This window comes from Episyrphus balteatus, chromosome 1 (assembly GCF_945859705.1).
Source record: "Episyrphus balteatus chromosome 1, idEpiBalt1.1, whole genome shotgun sequence".
NCBI lineage: Eukaryota > Metazoa > Arthropoda > Insecta > Diptera > Syrphidae > Episyrphus > Episyrphus balteatus.
The window spans coordinates 69247564-69270347 of record NC_079134.1 but is presented as its reverse complement, the minus strand read 5'-3'; the positions used below and the strand labels follow the sequence as shown (position 1 = coordinate 69270347).

General features: G+C 32.3%; 1 protein-coding gene across 4 annotated transcripts in view; it reads left to right on the top strand.

Moving 5' to 3' along the window:
• Positions 1-22784, top strand: part of LOC129907646 (calcium-transporting ATPase sarcoplasmic/endoplasmic reticulum type) — a 146549-nt gene that overhangs the window by 87084 nt on the left and 36681 nt on the right. For 2 of the 4 annotated variants that reach the window (XM_055983937.1, XM_055983938.1), the window contains exons 6-8: positions 60-296; positions 429-546; positions 659-1043. In XM_055983937.1, coding sequence (XP_055839912.1) covers positions 60-296; positions 429-546; positions 659-874 — 571 coding nt within the window. In that variant the 3' untranslated portion in view covers positions 875-1043. Of the gene's footprint in view, positions 1-59; positions 297-428; positions 547-658; positions 1044-16165; positions 16308-22784 lie in introns of those variants that run through there. The other 2 variants (XM_055983939.1, XM_055983940.1) reach the window with 2 other exon arrangements.

The window sequence follows — 22784 nt, the reverse complement described above, 5'->3', positions numbered from 1 at the left end:
GATTTCTTAATATTTTTTTATGGATAGTTAAAATTTTGCTTCTTTTTATAATTAATAAGATACATGGCCATTGGAGGATACGTAGGTGCAGCTACTGTCGGAGCCGCTGCATGGTGGTTTATTTTCGCCGAAGGTGGACCGCATTTATCATACTGGCAACTCACCCATCATTTGTCATGTCTTGGAGGTGGAGACGACTTTAAGGGAGTCGATTGCAAAATCTTTTCCGATCCCCATGCTATGACTATGGCTCTTTCAGTACTAGTGACAATTGAAATGCTTAATGCAATGAACAGGTAATACTAAGGAAAAACAGTACAGAAAACTCTCAATGAAGTGACTTTCTTTATGAAAGTTCCTAAATTTTTGACGAGGGTTTCAAATTTTGTATGTGAAATTATTTTTCCATTTTCTTTCCATTTAAATAGCTTATCAGAAAACCAGTCACTCATAACCATGCCTCCATGGTCCAACATGTGGTTGATTGGATCAATGGCATTATCATTTACTCTACATTTCGTTATTCTTTACGTAGAAGTTTTATCGGTAAGCAAAGAAAATTGATAATTTATAATTTGTCACTCATCTTCATATGTGATTTAATTTCATTTCTTTTAATACCTTAATATCATAACTTTTCCTTTGCTTTTCATTCAAGACCGTCTTCCAAGTAACACCATTATCTGGAGAAGAATGGATAACCGTCATGAAGTTCTCAATTCCTGTTGTTTTGCTGGATGAAACATTAAAATTCGTTGCTAGAAAGATAGCTGACGGTGAGAATGCACTATATTCTGTGCACGGTATTGTTGCAATGTGGGGCTTATTCTTTGGCTTGTTATATATTCCTTGCTTGGAAATTTTTACCCGATAAAAGTTAAGATAAATATAACACTAACATAACAGAACATCTCAAAAAGAGAACGAATATCTGGCTCTATGGTCTGAAAAAGTGTTATTTTTTACTTAATTATTGTATTTTTAGTAGAACAATATATTTTATTTATAATAAATACCGAAAAACAAAAAATTAAAAAAGAAAACCATATGTATTTGCATGTAAAACTAATAAGTACAAAAACGACAAAAATGTATTAGTTCCAATGAGTTTACTTAACAATTGGACTAATATAGACAACTCCCTTCAATAATTTAAAAATACATTTACGTACAATGACCTAGTAGCAGCTCTATGATACAGGATTCGTTTGTCAGGATACGAACAGTCAGACATAATCTTATACAGCTCTGCCTTGTTCCTTTTGCATATTATTTTTACATTTAAAACAAAATTAACTATAAATCTTTTTAAAGTTTTGTACATATAAAAAACGTAATTTTAAATTAAACAAAAAATTTCAAATAAACATTATTGTAGCAGAATTGAATTAATTTACAGAGATTTCATTTTATCCCTTTATTTACACTTGTCTTTAATTATTTTCATCGGCAATTACATTAAAACACAGGGTATCCTCAAAGTAATGGTCCAATATATACTAAAAACAACTGAAGTGCTTGCGAAATTTGGTAACTTGTTAATATCTTTTTTACGAATTTCGATTAAATGCAGTCCTTATGAAATTCCTCGCAACCCCTATTATGGACTAGTATTCTGTTTTTTTTTTTGTTTTTTTTTTACTTTTTTTTACAATTCCTTTTATTAAAACATTCTAAGGTGCTGTTCTAGAATAAAAGTTGGAAATTGAGTTTTATTAAACTCCGAATTGTTAAATAGGTTATTTGTACAGAAACAGCGTTTGAGATAAAAATGTGTTGATAAATTCATTTTTCCCAAACTATTAACCAATGAAATGTAAAAAAAATAAACAATAATTATTTATGGACAAGGGAAGCATAACACTAGTTCAAAAAGGGTTTTAAGAAATTTCAAAACGGAAGAACGTAAAAATTTGGGATGAACATGAACAAGTTACTAAATTCTGACAGTGTTTCAGCATATTCCGTTTGGGCTATTACTTTTGGGATACGCTGAATAAAAATAACTTTTCCCTTAGTTTAAAATCTCATTTTACTATGTTGTTTATAGTTTCATTTTTATAAAAAACATTGACGTTTTTTAAATTTATTTTTCAAAATCTAACTAACTACTAATGTATACCAAAAGGCCAGTAACATAAATGAATTTGTATTGAAAAAGATTTTGAGAGAATTTTTTATTTATATTCTATAGTAATTAAATTAAAAAAGGAACTCATTTTTTTAAGTCACACAAATTAATTTATTGCCCTAACTGTACCATATCCCAATTTTATAAAATTTCTTAAGTGTTTTGCTTTTATTGTATTTAAAAATAATGACGGGTATAATCGCATGTCCATTATTCATGGTTCCTTTATTTACATTTTCAATCACATAATTTATTCGCAAATGCTCCACTCTGTTATTCTACATTAGAGGGTCAATATACTCAATACTATTGATCTTATTTTGATTTCGTGTAGCTCTGAAATTATGGATTTTAGGCTAACAAGGCATTTTTATTTATGTAAAAACCAGCTTATTTTGTCACTTAATTTATATGCAAATAAAACTGTATTTCATACTTTTTGCCTTCGTTTCACCGTAATTTATCGACTTCATCAGGGGTAGTTTATTGAATCTATTGAAACTTAGGCTGAATTCATAAACGCATTAGATTTCATTATAATGGAGTGTGGGAAAAAATTCCAAATAGCATTTTGACTTCAGTACTCGAAAGAGTATCAACACACGAGTCAAAAACCACATTTTGCACAGTTGCACCTAGAGTCATTTGGCCGCCATTTTGTTTTTTATAAAAATTTTACTTTTTCACATAACTCGCGTATTTTCGAACCTACAGAAAAATAATAGATGACAAACTCAAAGATAAATTAACTTCCTTCAATATAGTTAAACAATTTTTTTTTCGGTTATCCCTTCGGTTTAAGAGTTAGGGTACGGCCATATCCTGAGCGGCAGAACTAAATTAGACATAACGCCAAAACCACGAATCTGCAAAATTGTAGTTATGAGAAAAACGGCTTCAAAGTTTTAGAAATTCATGTAATCGTATGGGAACTCGTGCTACGGAAATTGATATTTTAGGCTTTTAGGAAACAGATGGATGATTAGGGTCGAAGCAGTGGATAGAGGGGCGGATGAAAAGTTAAATGCCGCATTAAAGTGAAAATGTCCAAAAATGCAGATTCGCGGTTTTGGCTTTGTGCCGACGATATATTATGAAAATGTATGGGGGTAGCCACATAGACCCTGAGCGGCTGAGCGTCAATTTTAAACTAAAACGAATATTTGTATGGTGTGACACTGGTTCATTATTTTGAAAACTTGCCATGTTATTGCAGTTTTCAAAAATGTATAAAAGTGTCCAAAAATGATATTAGTACCAAAGATATTACAATTTGAATGCAAAAAAACAGAGGTTTTCAGAGCAAAATAACAAACAAAAATCGAGGCTTTTATTCAAAAAGAAATAAGCAACAGTCGAGAAAATTTGTTTATTTTTCTTTGTTATTTTTCTTTGAAAAGCCCTGTTTCGTTGCTTTTAAATTGTTATATCTTTCGTTCTAATTTCAACTTTGGAAATTTTTATACATTTTTGAAAATTGCAATAAAACGGCAAGTTTTCAAAATAATAAACCAGTGTCACACCATACAAAATTTTTTCAGGGTGTTGCTCTGAAATAAAAGTAAGAAATTGAGTTTTTATAAAACATGGAACTGTTAATTAATTTGCAGCAAAATGGCATGTGGAATAAAAAATATTTTGATTAATTAATTATTTCTTATTATAAGACAATGTTTAAGTGAAAGAATTTTAAAAAACAAAAATCAATTATGAGCGGAGGAAGCAAAATACTGTTGCAAAGTCGGGATTTTTCGAAATTTCACAAAAACTGCATTAAATCGAAAACCATAAGGATTTGGGATGAACAAGTTAACAAATTCTGAGAGCCCTAAAGTTGGCCTATCAGCATATTTCGTTTCATCCATTACTTTTGGGACACCCTGTATATAGTGCTTCATCAAAAAAAGTTTCGTTGAAATCGAATAAGCTGTTTCGGAGAATATCGGATTTTAAAAAACGGTTCTATGGCAAGTACCGTTAATAATGATTTCAAAAAAAAATGTTTTCTTTAAAAGATAGACCTTTTCTTAAAACTTACACTTGAATTTTTTAAACAAAACCGTTGGAGCCCTTTTGAGAAATTTCAACTTTACTAAAATCGGTATATGAGAAGTTCCGTTATTTTTGGTCCAAAAAGCATTAATTCCAAAAATCCCTCTGGAGAGTCTCCAAAAAATGCTACATACCACATTTGAAGTCAATCGGTCCATTCATTCTCTACCGTTACCATCGTTATATCATGGAAAAATGTTATCTCAACTTTTTTTTTTACGAATGCATAACTTGATATATAGTACATATGTAGATCGCAAGTAATAATAATACTTATCGCGTTTCCGTTTGGTAATTCTTAGAACTGTCCGAGACTGTCCGATCCGGAATGCCAAACGATCAAACTTGGATATATTTTTTTTTTTTTTGATTCCGAAGTTAAGGGTTCTTTGTATTTGTGAAACATCAAATGCGTACGTCTGATGAAAGTTGATGATGCGATGTATGGCGCCTTATTATTCCATAAAAAGTTATCCATTTTTGTCCTCGCTTTGTTTCAATGATATTTAAAGTTTATGCATAGTTAAAAATTGAGAAATAAACAATCACATTTCATTACTTTGACGTCTTAAGTGTGAACATGTGTGTGAGATTCTCGTTTTGATTCTGCCTCAAAATTCGGAATCGATTTTCTCTTCTTTTCAGAATTAGAACTGTCATTGAGTACCAAACGAACAGTTTCAGAATTGTTCGGAGGAATTGCGGACACTCCCAGACGACCAAACGAAAACGCTATTAATAACCTAAAATTTAAAAAAAAATTGTTAAAAAAATAATTTTTTTTTCAAAGTTTTGATTATGAAAATCTATTTTTTAAAAAATATTAGCTTGAACAACTTAATTAAAAAATTTGATTACATTTTTGGATTTTGGCTTTTTAAAATGCTATATAGTACAGCTCTAGCTATAACCGTTATTTTTTAATATATTTTTTTTTTATTTAAGACCCCCCTCCCATACGATTTTTTTCTTGTCTGATTGCAATTTACAAGCCCTAGGTTTTTGGTACACCTTATGCAAATCACCCTGTATAAAAAATTGCAATTTTTTTGAAGTTTTTGCCTACAGATCGAAAACGATCTGTCAAATCGAAAAAAAAATTAATGTAAAAAGTGAAGGTAATAAAAATATCTACAACTTTCACTACGAACTAATTTTCAAAAAAAGCTCAAATAAAAGAGATATGATAAAAAAAGGAAAATCAGCTTTTGACGTGTTTCAAAAAAACCACCCTTAAAAACCAACTCTTAAACCGAAGGGATAATCGAAAGAAGCTAAATAACATATATTGTAGGAAATTAATTTATCTTCTAGTTTGTCATATAAGCGAGTTATGTGAAAAAGTAAAATTTTTATAAAAAACAAAATGGCGGCCAAATGACTCTGTGCGATTGTGCAAAATGTGGTTTTCGACTTTTGTGTTGATACTCTTTCGAGTCCTGAAGTCGAAAAAAATTTTGGATTTTTTTCCACAACTAGACCCCTAATGGTGTTCCACTTACTTTCGCAAGCGAAGCCAAATATCTGGGTCTTATTTTGGATAGCAAATTGAACTGGAAAACCAACATACAAGAAAGAATAAGAAAAGCCACAGTGGCACTCTTCTCTTGCATAAAAGCTATAGGGAACAAATGAAGTCACCATCCCAAATAGATCAGAATGGGACAATACCGAGTTTCTGAGAGATGATTCAATTTATTTCTACACAGATGGTTCTAAAACAAATGACGGAGTAGGTGGCGGGGTTTACTCAGAAAGACTTAATGTTAGTCTCCTTCCGTCTCCCTAATCACTGCAGCGTGTTCCAAGCAGAAATAATGGCGATTAAAGAGGTATTGACTTGGCTCAAAGAAAACGTGATATCTAAATCGGATATCCGCATCTTCTCTGATAGCCAGGCCGCCCTTAAATCGTTAGCTTCGGTTTCCACAAACTCCGAAACTGCCCGCGACTGTCGATCAACTCTCGTGGAGATGTCAGAACAGTTTAACATTCACCTCTTTTGGGTGCCGGGTCACAGAGTTATTCTGGGAAACTGCGAAGCAGATGAACTCGCTAGAAATGGCACTCTAATACCAATTTCACCCAACAAGGCAAATATTGGTATACCAATCGCAACGTGCACATTCATGCTAAAGCAAGAAGCTATAGATGCAACAAACATAAGATGGGCAAACATTATAACATGCCAAACGACCAAGCAGATCTGGCCTAGGCTAGATCCAAAACGTTCAAAAAATTTATTGTCTCTAAGCAGATTGCATAACAGCTCTGTAATAGGTGTCTTAACAGAACACTGTCTCATAGGTAGACACGCCATAAGACTTGGCGTAGTCTCTAACGACCTTGATGAGGAAGAAGAAGAAACAATCCAACATCTTCTCTGCTCATTTCCTGCCCTCTCCAGTAGACGTAAAAAATACTTGGAAAAATATTTCTTAGAAGATACTAGTGAATTAATTAATACTGACATCTTCAACCTTCACCGCTTCATTCAAAGCTCCAACTGGATTAATTTGTGAGGAATTTCCTTGCAAAATCATGGTATCACAACGGACCAATAAATGGTCTAACCCTTCAAGCAAGAAAATTGAATTCAGAATAGGCACTCCGAAGTGTGTCAGTCGTTTTCCTGACAGCCATTTCTACCTACCCTTCAAGCAAACGAGTCCGACCTCGCACAGTGTCAATCACGAATCTAGCTGGACAAAATTAATAACTCACGTTAAATCGACTTTTTTTTAACAGTTTTAAAGAAATGAATGTGAAAAGATACAATTCTATAAAAAATAAACATTTTTTAAAAAGAAATCTATAATTTCTGCAAAAAGTGGGTCAAAATATGAAGAAAAAAAAAAATGCATATTTATAGTATTTGAATTTATGTTTCCATAAACATATTTTATGATTGGATATACTTAATTATTTTTAAAAACGCTTGAAGAAAACTCAATAAATACAAATTCTATTGTTTTTCACGAAAAAAGAGAGGCAGAATAATCAGTTTTTATTACGAAATAGAACTTTTACACACGTTTTTGACAGGTGATATACATACATGATTTATTTTCTCAATATCAAGCTGTAAATTAAAATTTTAGCAATGATTTTAATTAAATATGTTTCACAATCATAAAAAATGCCATCACCTTTAAAAATATCTGCAGATAATTTAAAAAAGTAACTCCTTTTTGTGTGATGCAAACTTGAAACATAAATGTGTTTGTATTACCTTCTATGTTTTTAAAGTAAATAATGCTCAAAATTTCTTCGTGACCCTATATTTGGTTTTTTGCACTTGCTTGCTTTTTGCATTAAACATGTTTTACTGATGTTTCGACAGAAAAGCATTATTCATCAATGATTATGCCTCATTAGTTGAAAATTCCTGTGGTTCTGTGGTTCCAGAGGATCAGAACTTAATCTTTTATACATTTTGATCCTTCTCTCAAAGAAAATTTCGATAAATCCTTTACGGTTTTATCAGAATATGCTTTTCCAATTTTGCGGGGAGCGATTTCACTGGTTTTAACTATCTCCTAACGGATAGGTGCACTTAGGTCCATTTTATTCACTCGGAGTTGAACATAACTTGAGAATTTTCAATATAAAAATTCTCAAGTTTTGTTCAACTCCGAGTGAATAAAATGGACCTTAGGAGATTTTTAATTATCCGTTTGTTATATTTTTCCTATTTTTTAAATTTTTTAAAATTCTTTTCTACTTTTGTTTCACAATCTACTGTTTTTGTTTATAATAATATTTTTTAATATTGGTCAAGCAAGAAGAAATTTATGTAGAAAGAGCGTCCAATGTGTCTTCCATCTTTTTTGTCTTTTTTTTCGCTTAACTTGAAGAACAAAACTTTTATATATATTTCTTTAATTTTTTTTCATCGTCAAAAATGTTGCAAAGATGATACGTGCTCATTAAAAGATAAAAAACTGTCTTTTCGATCTTATTTGGCAGTTTTAACTTTTTTCGAAAATTTGTTTTTTTTTTGAAAATTTTAAATTCATTTTGAAAAGTGAAAAAAGTTGTATGGCGGTCGAGCAAACGCGAAATATGTTAATAGCTTATCTTAGCAAGAACACTCCAAAAAATAATAATTAAGTAGTTTTAGGCCGGAAAAATGCGGAAAAATTAACTTTAACTCTATTTGAAAAACTAAAATAATTTTTTTAACTTTCAAACCTTCTGACAGAATTTAGTTTTTTTTTTTAAGTTACAATGGTGATAATTCAATATCAATTGAGGTTCTTAACCTTCAAATACAGAGTAACAATAATAAAATAAAAATTCGATATCAAAAGCTACGTAGCGTTTTTAATCGTCAACCGAACTCATACGAAAATTAAAATACGACTTCATATTTCTATCAACTGTTGAAAAGAACCAACTTTCAAGCCTAATTTTCACGAATCCAAGATAAAGACACAAAAACAAAACATGTTTTACTGTTACCCATTGTATTGAGAAGCTAAACCATAATTTCAAATCAAAGGGCTAAACTTTTTTTTTAATATTTTCCAGTTGGATTGGCGATTTACCAAACTGATTTACCTGGGTCCGAATCCACTCCGCCTGAGTCCGACCTCGACTACGAAAAAGGTCTCACATCGGCTCAAATTAGTATGGAAATTATAATCACCGCGGAGCCGATTTTATATGTATTGGTTTTTTCACCACGATTTCTCCTATGACTTTGTGTTCATACACAAAAAGTTGCAAGTGTGTGAGTGCAACCCCGTTTTTCTCGTTTTGAGGTGGGAGTGTCTTTTCTGAACTCAGTTTTCTTGCTTGAAGGGTAACCTAACCTAAAGGTGTGTGTCAATTAGGCTGAAAAAAACCGATCAGAAGTATGTATAATGAAAATTATACCAAAAGTATAACTAACTCCGCTTCTACACGAAGACGCAAAGCGCGAGACTCACATCATAGCAAGGCAGAAAAAAAGTTCGAAAAGAACGGAAGGAAGATTTTCTACCGTGAGTCTCCGGTAAACAATTTGGTGACTCTAAATCCACTTCGCTAAATCACAAATTTGGGTTCACATGCCCTTAATCCAAGATTTTGGGAAGAAGATTTAAAATAAATCTTAATAAATCTCGAGAATTATTCTAAATCTACTTAGCTAAATCTCGGATTTAGGCTAGGTGGAAACATAGTATTAAATTCCATACAATGAAATGTTAACAAAGAAACAAAAATTAAAACTGCATGCGGCGTTCTGCAGTGTCATGAACATAAGATTAAAATAAGCAAAAATATATTAAAAGTTAGTTAATTTTTTTGAGTGAAACTAATAGTTGTGTATTTTATTATTTATCAAAGCTAGCTGGACAAACACTTTTTTTTTTATTATTTTTTGGTATTCTATTATGATGTTACCACAAAAAAAATGTGTTGTTAAGTCTTAAAATGGAAGAAAATTTAATTTTGTTTCAAGACCTTTGGCCCGCATGTATCCTTCGTGAAATGATGCTTAGGACCTCTCTCAATATTCTATTTATCAGAATCCGTTAAGGATTTTTGTGTATAGTTGCGGCCCCCATACAATATTTTTTTTTGTTCAGATTTATAGGCCAAAAACGTATTTTTTATGAATCGCAAATTATTTTTAGACTCCTCATGATAATCGGCCCTATCGGCAATACAATTTCCCTTTAAAAATTTCTCTATTCCGAAAAATCGGTATCGGCAATACTTTTTGAATGGAAAAATTTCCTAGGAAAAAATTCCCACACAAAAATACCTATCGGGAATGAAGTTTCTCCCCCGAAGTATTTCTATCATATTTTTTATGGGGAACAGATATTTTGAAGCCAAAATGTACGTGTTTTTCTTTCAAAATATTCTGTTAAAAATATTAAATTATTTACTTCCTTAATCCAACAAAAAGCAAATGATATTGCAACCGGATAACGCAAAAGTAGACAAAAATAAAATATAAGAAAACCTTAAAAAAAAGAATGGAACTAAAGGAGACCATTCCGAGAGCATTAGTTTGCTGCTTTGGTCGAAGAAATGATCAAATTATGTGGAATGCCTCAATTTATTTCAGCTATTTGTTTATCATGTCAAAAAAAAAAAAAAAAAACAAAGCTTAAGAAACTTTATTGATTGATTCTTTAATTAAAATTAAAAAAACAAAACTAATTACATGTCCATCTGAAGAAACAAAAATAGTAATAAGTTGGGCAAAAAATAAAAAAAAATTATTGAATAAAAATCCACAAATCAACACCAAAGAAAAAAATTATATAAATATTGACTATTAAACATTTTAATTGTTTTTGTGCACTAAATACAATCAAATTAGAGTTGTCAAAATTTTCGAAGACATGTGTTCGAAGGTTTTTTTGTTTTGTTAAGTTGGCTGTACTTCTTTCCCGAAAACGAAATTCCGATGGAGATTGCCGATAAGGAGAAAAATTCCCGGGAGAGAAAACCTACTCCCGGGGAAATTTCTCACGTGAGATTGCCGATAGGGCTGAATAAGACAAAAAGGTCCAGAGAACAGCAAGCGCAGCACAGTGGGTACCGCCATAGGTCAAAAATAAAAAAAGTAAATGCCAGTTTTTTAAAATCCAATGATTAAACAACGTTCTACAATCGAACCAAAACTAAAAAAAGTTTGACGGTTACCCATTTTTTCATTTCTTAATAGCCATTCAAAGTCGGTATATAAAAAAAGGTACAGTTTTCTTATCGCTGCAGTTATAAGGTGTGAACTTGCGATAACGTCTTGTAAGGTTTTAAGGCTAAAAGAAACTGGCTGTTGGACGGCAAAGCCTTTTGGTCACAGTGACACAACAAATTTAGTACCATCAGATATGTTTCTGACCCCCACCGATAATTGCACTCCTACTTTGAACACTGTAAAGAATTGTAGATCAGCTTCCCGTCGCACAGTGTGCAATTTTACATATCTAGTGGAACTTTATTAAAATTCGAAGTTTTCCGAATATAAATATTTTGATGTATAATGAAAGGTTAAATTCCATACAATGAAATGTTAACAAGGAAACAAACGTTAAAACTGCATGCGGCGTTCTGCAGTGCCATGAACATAAGTTTAAAAAACGCAAAAATATATTTAAAGTTAGTTGATTTTTTTGAGTGAAACTAATAGTTGTATATTTTATTATTTATCAAAGCTAGCTGGACAAACATTTTTTTTAATTATTTTTTGGTATTCTATTATGATGTTACCACAAAAAAATGTGTTGTTAAGTCTTAAAATGGAAGAAAATTAAATTTTGTTTCAAGACCTTAGGCCCTTTATTTCAATTATTTGTTCTGACTTCGTCCAGCGTTTTAAAAATGTATCCGCATGTATCTTTCGTCAAATGGTGCTTAGGACCTCGCTCAGTTTTCTATTTATCAGAATCCGTAAAGGGTTTTTGTGAATAGCTGCGGCCCCCATGAAATATTTTTTTTTTTCAGATTAATAGGCCAAAAACGTATTTTCGATATTTTCAAAAATTGTAAATCAGATTTTTATGAATCCTAAATTATTTTTTTAGACTCCTCATGATAATATAAGACAAAAAGACTAAATAAAATTTTTCGTTAACTTGCTTCGTTTTCGAGATATAGATAGTTTTGATAAACAACCCCAAAATCGATTGGTCGATGTCGGCTCTTCCCCATCTATTGTACATACATAGGTATGTACATATAATTAGATATAATATATCTGAAAATCAATAAGGCACTTGTAGAAATACATATTTTATAATTAAACTGGTTTTCATAGCAAAAAGTAATTCGAAGATAATTTCTGCGCCTTGTGTCTTCGTGTAGAAACAGACTTATCAACGAACGCTTATTATGCTTATTAATTTTTTTTCAATTCATACAATTTTTTCCCTAGGCCTGTATCACTATTTTTTTCAAGGAAATTATCCATTTTTGCCTTGTCACACACACAATTACAAAAAAAAAATTACTCTCATTATGTTCTATCACTCCAGAAAAAGGAGTAAAAATTTAGAGTACTCCTTAATAGAGTGAAAGAAAATTTTTACTCCTTCTTCTGAAGTGATGGAAAATAATGAGTAATTTTTTTTTTTTAAGCTATTGCATAGATTTTAACGCAGGCCTGGCATGGGGAGCTAACCAAGAAAGAACGTAACGAAAAATTAGTACATTTATGATGGTATGTGTGTATATGCATATGATACGATTGTACGAAGCTTGCATGGATGTGTGAATGGTTTTGGTTCAGCCAGAGAGGGTTATATAAATTGTGTTAGACAACAAAAAGAGGAGTAAGGAAGAAGACCATACATTGTTCTGTATTTTCTTTTCTTTTGTTTTCTCTTCCCATTCTTCTCATTCTTGATCAACTTTTTGTGATTTGTGAAGGAGTAAAGCGTTGGATTGCGCTTGCGATATTAAATCAGAAGAGAAGAGAAAAAGTATTCTTGTGTTTTCTTATTTTTTTATCTGGACAAGTTTATGACATGAGATTGTGTGTATGCATGTTGTTTTCAAATGTGACCTTGTTGTTGTATATGAATTGATAGGTAGATACAAAATATAATCATTTGTTTTGTGTAGTGTAGGTAAACAAATTATAATTGCATAAGTTGATAAAAAATGCAATGCAATAGCTTTACCGCGGCAGTCCTCGAGTGCCACAAGTCTTTTTGTAATTGTGAATGTGAAGAGACAAAAATGGCTCGATGATCATTTCCTTGAAAAAAAAAATAGTGATAACAGTGATGCGTTCTTTTATTCGACGATGTTAACTATTGTTAACAATAGTTAACTTTCATCGTTCCTAAATGAGAAAAAAGTTACAAAGTGTAACATCGTGACGTCACAACATCGTTCCTAAATCCAGTGTTGAAGTGTCAAATAGTTACATTTTGTTACTTTTTCCAACTCAGCTTCTGGACTTGAGTTTCAATGTTAATCTGTCAAACACAAATAAATGGGGAAGAGAGGGGATGATGTGAGAAGAGAATTTCTTGTTTGTTTCCATATTTGAAATTATTGAATGCATATTTTTGTTTCAATTTGCTTAGAATTCAATTAAAAAGAATTATTTCAGTACCAAATTAATTTTTTCTTGTTTATTCATTCATAAAATTAATTTCTTTTGACAGATCAACAAAATGTAACATTTAGTCGTTCCTAAATCAAAGTTAACATTTTGTAACAAAATGTAACAAAAACAAATACAACGATTTTTTTGACATAACAACAATAGTTAACATTGTTCAATAAAAGAACGGACCACAGGCGTACGGAAAAATTTGTATGAACTGAAAAAAAGAAATTCGAAGTAGGTATTAGACTGATTCAAAAAATTTTTTTTTTTTGTTCAAAGCATTATCGAAAATATTGTTGAAAATGACGAAAAAAAAATACTGTGAGTTTCAGCCCTTAATATTAACATTAAGTACATGGGAAAGATTGTGTTTTTGAGTTTGGAATCTTATAACTTTTTAATGATTCATCAAAAAGGCTAGATTTAATAATTTTCTTGTATAAAATTGAACGCTCTACAAAATTGCATTTATAAAATTTAAAAAAAAAACCGACGCGAAAAATTTACTAAAATAATTTTTAGTTGAAAAAAAGAATAATTCGAATTTATTGAAAAAATCTAATATGATAGTATAAGGGGCTTGAGAGTTATATAAAGGAACACAAAACCTCCAAAAGTGCAAAAATAAGTCCATACTAAAAGGGTACTCTCACTGGAGTGAAGGAAAACGATATAAGTGATATTAAAAAAAAAAGACCTTGCACCAAATTAAATTCTGCTTTTTTTACGAAAATCCTGTTTTTCAAAATTCTGCTTTTTTTAAGAAAATTCTGCTTTTTTTCTATTCTGCCTTTCAAAATTCTGCTTTTTAAAATTCTGCTTTTCAAAATTCTGCCAGCATATTTTTTGAACAAAAAAATTCTGCTAATTCTGTTTTTTTTTTTTCATAGCAACTTAACTACTTTCCTTACTGTTTATTGTGTAACTGTCCCAAACATTTGTTATAATGCATCGACTGACGTTCTTATAATTCACATCTATAAGCCGTTGAAAACTATTAGAAACTAAAAAAAAATATACATATCAACAAAATATTCCTTTCTTAATCAATTTTTCGATAAATTAATAAGATTCTAATTATTTTTCGAAATTATTTAACATTTAAAATCTTTTCTTAATATTTTTTCATTTATTGGTTTATCAAACAAATAATGTGATTTATCAATTAAACAATGAACATAAAAATAACTGACAAAGTGAGTAAGTAATCAAATAAGCAGCGAGGAGATAATTTTAGAAAATTCTGCAAAAAATTAAAAAATGGTATGGAAAATGTTTAAATAAATTCCAAACCATTTTTTAATTTTTCGCAGAATTTTGTAAAACAGAATAATGAAAAGCAGAATTTTGACAAGCAGAATTTTGAAAAACAGAATTTTGAATAGCAGGATTGTGAAAGCAGAATTTTGTAAAGCAGAATTTTGAAAGCAGAATTTTGAAAAAAGAATTTTGACCCAGGCAGAATTTTGACCCCAACCCAAAAAAAAAAAACGGTTCCCCAGTTTAGGCTGCAGCTTCATGTACAGATGGAAGTGACAAGCGTCGTCGTTGTGACGCACGGACGGACTTTATGATGAAAAACACTTTTTTGAACTTCTCCATCATCGTAATGTTAGTTTTGATTAAAACCTCGAATTTTGTGACACAAAACCAATACGCTCCCTATAGAGAAATTAAAAAAATCACCCGGCTAATGCAAAATTTTATTCATAAGTTTTACAAATTTACAGGGAAATCTTGAAGATTTAAATCGCAAATATCAGGACATTAAATAATAGTGTGGTAAATTAAGATTTTATTCATTTACGACACATTGGGACCAACTGATATTCAAATTTAAAGCTTACTTTATATTTAAGTAATTATTTCATAATATGAATGCTATACATATACATAGAAAAAATTATTCAATTGAACAAAACTAAATTTAAAATTGGACCCAAAAATAAAATAGTACAAATTGTATAATGTTTTGATAACCCAGTAGATTGATTCTCTTTTGTTACGAATATCCCTTTTGTGTTCGATTAGTCTCGTCTCCAATGATTTCCTTGTAATCCCAATGTAGATCATATTGCACGGCTCCCCATCCTTGCCACTGCACCGTATAAGTTTTGTACTTTTTTTTTTTGGTTTTGGGTCGTTTTAAATCTATAGTTCTGTTCAATTGACTTATTTTTTCTTTTATATGTACGTTATGTAAAGTGAAATTAGGGCTGAATACTTACTTATAAAATTTCAAAAGAAAAACTATCCTTTTTCATTTACAAAATTTGAAAAAAAAAATCAATTAAAAATTGAATGGAATTATTCACACATTGTTAAAAAGTATTCTTTTAATGTTTCCTTATGTTTTGAGTCTTTTTTTATTGTGTTTATATTGTTGTCTTCTCCGTAAAATGTCTTGAGGAATTAATCAACTTTAAATAACTTGTATTTTATTTATTTATTTATATATTTAATTCCCGAACTTTTTATCTCCAAATATTCTTGAGTGTTTTTACCCTAAGTTAAATGATTGTCAAAACCAAAAACCCAAAAATTCCTTAAAAATAAAAAAAAACATGTTTGTATGTACGATTCCGCCCTAGCGAGGTAATCCGTCGAAGCGGATTTTGTCCGATTTCATCCAAATCGGACAGTTTTTACCTGTCGGAACCACACCTCGAATCATATTTCGTATGAAATCGGAGAATTTCCTCTCCGACGGATTACCTCGCTAGGGCCGAATGTCAACGTAAATACAATCCGATAATAAAACAAGCAGTCTAACCGTAACAAGCTGTGCCACCCCTCCCCATTTTCAGATTGGATATAACAATTTGTGCTACCCGTTCCTTTTTCAGATTGGGTATATTTTAAGTCTTTATTTGATTTACTTTTCAATATTTACTTTTATTTTTAAATATTGATTATAGTGCCAGATGTTGTCATTGACAAGTGGTAAGGGATAACAACTATAAATCGGAACAGTCCAATATATAAGAAATATAAATATAAATCACCTCAAACGCAATAAATGGATTTAAGAAATAAAAAAGTTGTATAATTATTTGTATATCAGTATTAAGATATTTTAAGAAGACGTTCAGTGGAATAAATAAAACGGAGAATCTGCTCAAAACTCAGCTTTTCGATGCTGGTGCTCAACCATTGACCATCAAGATGTTTGATAAGAACCTTCTCAAGGTACCAGCTCCATATGCTGTCATTGGCAAGTCGTAAAGGATAACAACTATAAATCAAGACAGAAGTAAAAAATAGTTTACTTATAAAATATTTTTCTTCTAGATTTACGAAATGGATTTGTTCTATATCAGTAAGTATTTAAAGGAGACGGTAGGTGGTATGAATGTAACGGAGAACTCAGCTTTTCGGAGCAGCTGTTCAATTTGATATAAATAAAACATTTGATAAACGATACTCGTTTTACCTAATCGCAATTTCACGAATACGCCGTTTTGCAATCAGAGATCTATTGCGTAATACGAAACGAGCGGCAAGTAAACGATAGTCACGACAAAGAGCGATTATGTGTAAACAAAAAAGAAATTCAAACGATAAAACGATTATTGTAATTCGTAATCGCCTTTGAAAGATAACGAAGTAGTTTTAACGATATTCGTTTTATATAATAATACCTTTGGGGGTCAATTACCGATCTGTGAAACTGTGAAGTGATACAAAATTTATCATTTCAGTTTTCATATTGTAATGTTTTATTCTGGGATCACAATAAAACTTATTTCATTTGTTTAAATAAAAACTCACTTTTTTCAACTCAATTTACTTTTGTTATTCGCTCAAACAAACACACTTTTAAATCACTTTATTTGCTACTAACTATTTCCAACACTTTATTTCACCTTGTACTGTACTCTTTCACTTTCAAAATTCCCTTCAAGCAAACAAGTCCGACCTCGGTCCGAATCCGCTCCGCTCCTGAGGCGGAGCTGAGTCCGACTTCGGATCAGAAACTGGTCCGAAGGCGGCTCAAATTAATATGGAAATTATAATCACCGCGAAGTCGATTGCATATGTATTAGTGTGGTGAAAATCTCCATTCCGAGAAAACGGAGCCGAAGACGGAACGAATGACGTGCGGCATTTTGACATCGATCGATACTCGAGTATCGAATATGTTTGACATTTCTATCAAAACAAAAAACTCTGTTTATCAATTTTGTTGACTGAAAATGTTTTTTTTTTTTTTAATTTTATTGTTTTTTTAGCAAAAGAAATTACAATAAATACAATATTAAAATAAATATTAAATAAAATAAATCTTTTCATTTGTTGTTGCTGCTGTTGTTGGTGCACTTTTGGATGTCCAGTATTCCCTCTACTTAGTTGATATCCTTTGTTGATATCTCCTGCTGATTCGTTATTCTCTAGAAAGATATTGATTTAACAATGATCAGGAGATATATTAATGTTATTAAATACCTGCTGTCGATTCCCAGTCATTCGCATCGCATCCGGATGCATTAGTGTACCTTCGGGTAAAAGGGTTGGTTTTTTTCCCAACGTAAATTGGGTTTGCATGTGGTGCACTCGGTCGGGTGGTTTTTGAGAATGTGCAGATTGCTGCTGCACACATTTCATTAGGGAATCTCTCAATTTCAGTCTTAACGACTGCTTACCCCCACACACAATATGCGTTGAGTTTTCATCAATTTTAATTATCGTATCTTCACTTGGTATGCTTATCGTTAATACACCTCCAATTCGTTCTGTTTTAATATCTGTTATTCCATCTGCGCCAATTTCTTCATAAACAAATCTATATCGACTCCTCCATATTCATATTTATGCCGACCCCAACTAACAATTTTACTTCCACAAGGTTAGGATCTTTAATTTCTTGCAGCTATTATCTCTACAGGGCTTGTATTTAGTTTGTGAATCGAAAATTCAAACTTCCGAGGCTTTACTTTCGTTTACCGCTTCCTAGAAACCTAGTGCGAGTGGAATTTAAAAATTTCTACAAGCATTAATGAAAACATTTCGTTTAAATTTGGATATGGCCACATGAAATTCCATTGTAGAAGCACAAGAAATAAAAGCCAATTACTGACTTCTTTTAAATGGCTTTGCAAAAGAAATTGTATTAGAACTGCTTACAAAGTCTTTATGAATGCTATGTAGTTTTTTTATCCGATTCGAAAATTATTAGACTCAAAAATGACTTAGGTATGTTTTTTAGTATGGTAGAAGTACCTACAACTTATACAATTGCCTTAAATGCATTTATTATTATAGTTCTATATTACCAAAATTATGTCAATAGTATATGAGTCGTGATATTCATTAAAAAAAAATACGTTGAATTTCAAATAAACCGCAGTTAAACGGTTTTGCCTTTTTAAACAAATTTTCCACAAAATAAATGTGTTATAGTTACTCCATTCTAATATTTGAATTAAAAAATTGTTGAATCATTGTTTTTGATTGAAAATTATGTTTAATATCACTTTCAAATATAACGACTTACATAATTGTATGTTTTGCATCTCTGTGTGAGAAAAAAAGAAGTTCAATTTCCGGCGCATGCGCGAAAAGCTTTTAGTTTTATATGTTTGCCTTAGCGAAGTTAGGGGATTTTTATTTATATTTTTAGAAGTCCTTTAAGTACAAGCAAAACATTGTAAAAAGCATTTAATTTTATAAGTTTGCCTAAGCGAAGTTAGGCTCCCTAATTTTATTTCTAGAAGCCCTATAAAAGTGAGTACAAGCTTAATTTTTTAAACTGTCAGGCAAACTCATGAGAATAAGAAATATTTGGATAAGTGCCATTATGGTGACCATTTTTGGTTTTTTTTATTCATTGTTATAAAGAAATAAATGAAAAAGTGAATCTTTTCATATCGGTAATTGGTTTAAAATAGTGATATTAAAAATGATTTACTGACCAATTCGGAGTTCATATTCAAGTAAGTGGAGAAGAAAGGAAAACAAGATTTTAATCTTCTCCACTTATTTAAATATAAAATAGTGATGGACATTTTCGATTTTTTATCTAAGTTCAAAACAAAGTTAATTCTCTAATTTTTAAGAAAAAGCCAAAAGCCCAAAAAAATTAAAGATTTTTTTTCTGCTTCGGAAAAATGGGGTTTGACGGCATCCGGGTGAAACCTCCAAAGTCTAAAAAAATCGAATTTTTCAGATATTCCAGAAAAAATTGTTCTTGAGTAACAAGTTATTCACTTTCATCTTCTCAATACCTGGGTATGACAGTTTGCTCATCAGTTAGATGCTGTCATACCCTTACTAAGACGCAAAATTTTGGTCCATGAATACAGACACTTATAAAAATCACAACCTGAATAGACTGTGAATTTTAATATTTTAGGGGAACATGGTTACATTCTTGCACCTAAAAACAATTGCCCGTGGTCAGGCTAATAAGTAAACAAAGTGAAAAAAATAATGAAAATTATTTTTATTTTTAAGCGGAGTGATTGAATATAATTCAATTAAAAAGTTAATAACTTTTTATTATTAAAAAGTTAAAGTGACCTCAACTCCATATGCGTTTCGCCCAGGTATGACAGTGGGCTCATCAGTTAGATGCTGTCATACCCTTAGGTTAGGTTAGGTTGTATGGGCTGACAGTTGATTTTGTTACCGTCACACTTAGATCAATGTAGATCCCTTGTGATACCCTGAAGTATTGTAACTTCATGAAAAAGTGTTAACCTATGAATGCTATGGTTGTTCAAGCCATTTAGAGGATTTGACAAATTTCGGTAGGCTATTGCCTGAGAGTTCCGATAGTTCTTCTAATTCGTTAAAGAAGTAACTTCCTAAGAATTTTTTCCTAGTGCGACAGAGTGCTGGGCAGTGACAGAGGAAGTGAACAGTGTTTTCCTGTTCGTCCTCATTTCCGCAGCCTCTGCATAGATCATCCGTACTAAGCCCCATTTTCTTTTTGTGGTATCCTAGTAGGTTATGACCCGTTAGGACGCCTATTAGGGATCTTAAGGACGGCTTACTAAGTAGTAAGATCTTATTTGATTTTTTCTTGTCGAAGTTCGGCCATAGTTTCCTGGTGTGACCGCAGGATTCTAGGAGGTTCCATCTATCATTGGTTTTTTGAGAAATCTTGTTGACGATATTTCGCTTTATTTCACATTGTGGGATTCTGATGTTATGGTCTATGAGAGAGGGATCAAGAACTGAGCCCTCCCTTGCAAGCTCATCCGCTTTTTCGTTGCCGAACACATCACTGTGGCCGGGAACCCAGCAGAGTCTTACATTATGCTGCATAGCAAGAACCCTAAGCTCTTCGCGACAGCAAGAAACAAGCTTTGACTTGATTAAGGTGGCAGAAATCGCTTTTATTGCTGCTTGGCTATCAATGAAAAAGGTGATGTCAGCAGGTGATATCGCCATCATGGATATTTGTTTAGCAGCATTTTTCACTGCCAATATCTCGGCTTGGAAGACACTGCTGTGATCGGGGAGCCTGAAGGAACTGGCAAGGTTAAGGTTTTGTGAGTAAAAACCTGCACCAACCCCAGTGTTCATTTTCGAACCATCAGTAAAGATGGCGATAGTCGACTCATTTGAGAAAGGTACACTGTTTTCCCAACTTGTCTGTTAGGAAAACTGACATTAAAAGACTCGTTGAAGTCTAAGTAAGGGGTCATGTAATCTGTACTTACGTTGTTGCCAACGTAGTTAGAAAGGATCGTAGTATGGCCGTTTTGACTAGTATTCCAAATGTTAGTTTGACTGAGTCGTAGGGCGCTGTTCGCTGCTAGTTCTTGTACAAATAGATCTAAGGGAGTGAGATTAAGGATTGCTTCCAGACCTGCGGTTGGAGTGGACCTCATCACCCCCGTAGTGCTAATGCATGCTGCTCTTTGTACTTTGGTTAGGGTCTTCAAGTTCGTGGATTTCTCCAGAGCTTGCCACCAGACTAAACTGCCATAAGTCAGAATGGGTCTGACAATGGCGGTATACATCCACATGATTATTTTGGGATTTGGTCCCCAGTTTCTGCCAAGAATTCTATTGCATGAGTAAAGTGCAAACGTGGCTTTCTTATATCTTTCTTGAATGTTTGGACCCTAGTTAAGTTTCTTATCCAAGATCACTCCGAGATATTTCGCTTTATCCGAAATTTTAAGTGGGGTGCCATCAATTTTTGGCACTTCAAAAGGAGGAATTTTCCTTCTGTTTGTGAAAAGTACCAGTTCTGTTTTAAGGGGGTTTACTTTAAGACCGCATCTCCTGGTCCAGTTACTGACCTTGGATAATGCGCTTTCTAATTGTTCGCTTACAGTGGTTAGGTATTTACCTGTCGCTAGAAGAGCTAGATCGTCCGCGTAGGCTATAACCTTGACACCGCTGTTATTCAGTTTGATGAGAATCTCATTCATCACCAAAATCCAAAGAAGAGGTGATAGAATACCCTCTAGATGCGTACATTTTTATATGTGACCCACCTAATTCACTATTTATTTGTCTGTTTTTCAACATGCACACGATCCATTTTATGACCGTGTCTTCTATTTTAAGATCAGTGAGTGCTTTTTCAATTGCACTGTTATGAACATTATTGAATGCTCCTTCTATGTCTAGAAATGCTGCGAGGGTATATTCTTTAACCACAAGTGACTTTTCTATTGTTCTGACTGCACAGTGTAAAGCTGTCTCTACACTTCTACCTTTTGTGTATGCATGCTGAAAGGGTGATATAGTCTCCGGTCTCAAATAACTGCGGATATGTATATCGATTAACCTTTCAAGTGTCTTGAGTGTAAAAGAAGTTAGACTGATAGGTCTGAAATCTTTGGGTTCTGTATAAATGGATTTACCAGCTTTTGGTATAAAGACAACTTTGACTTCACGCCATGTTTTAGGGACATATCCCAATTGTAGGCTATTTTGGAATATTGTGATCAGGTATGGAATAATGAATTCACTACTTTTTTGCAGCATCAAGGGGAAGACGCCATCTAGGCCTGGAGATTTATAAGGAGAGAAGGAGTTGATGGCCCAGGTCAACTTTTCTTTCGTAATAATTTCTCTAGGAATTTCACATATTGAGTGCAAAGAGTTTGTAGAATCATTTTCCAATTCAGAGTTACAACCTGGGAAATGGGCTTCCACCAGGAGTTTTAGACTGTCTTGACAGGATTCTGTCCATCGATTATCAGGCCCTTTTAGGGACCCTATAGAGGTATTCGTCTTGGAGAGTATTCTCCTTAGTCTCGCCGAATGGTTAGTACATTCGATAGTGCTACAGAAGTTTCTCCAGGAGCTACGTTTGGCTCATTGAGTTTCTGTCTTGAACTTTCTCTGACTGGTTTTGTAAGATTCCCAGTCACTTTCTGCTCTAGTGCGTTTAGCACGGTTGAACAGTTTTCTTGTTTCTTTTCTTATGCTAGTGAGCTCAACAGTCCACCAGGGTGGTTTGTTGTTTTTCTTCGCCGCGGTAATGAGAGAACAGCTTTTGTCCAATGCATCGCGTAGAATTCCTGTGAATTCCTCTGTCAGTTTATCAAGACCATTTGTGTTTAGGTTATT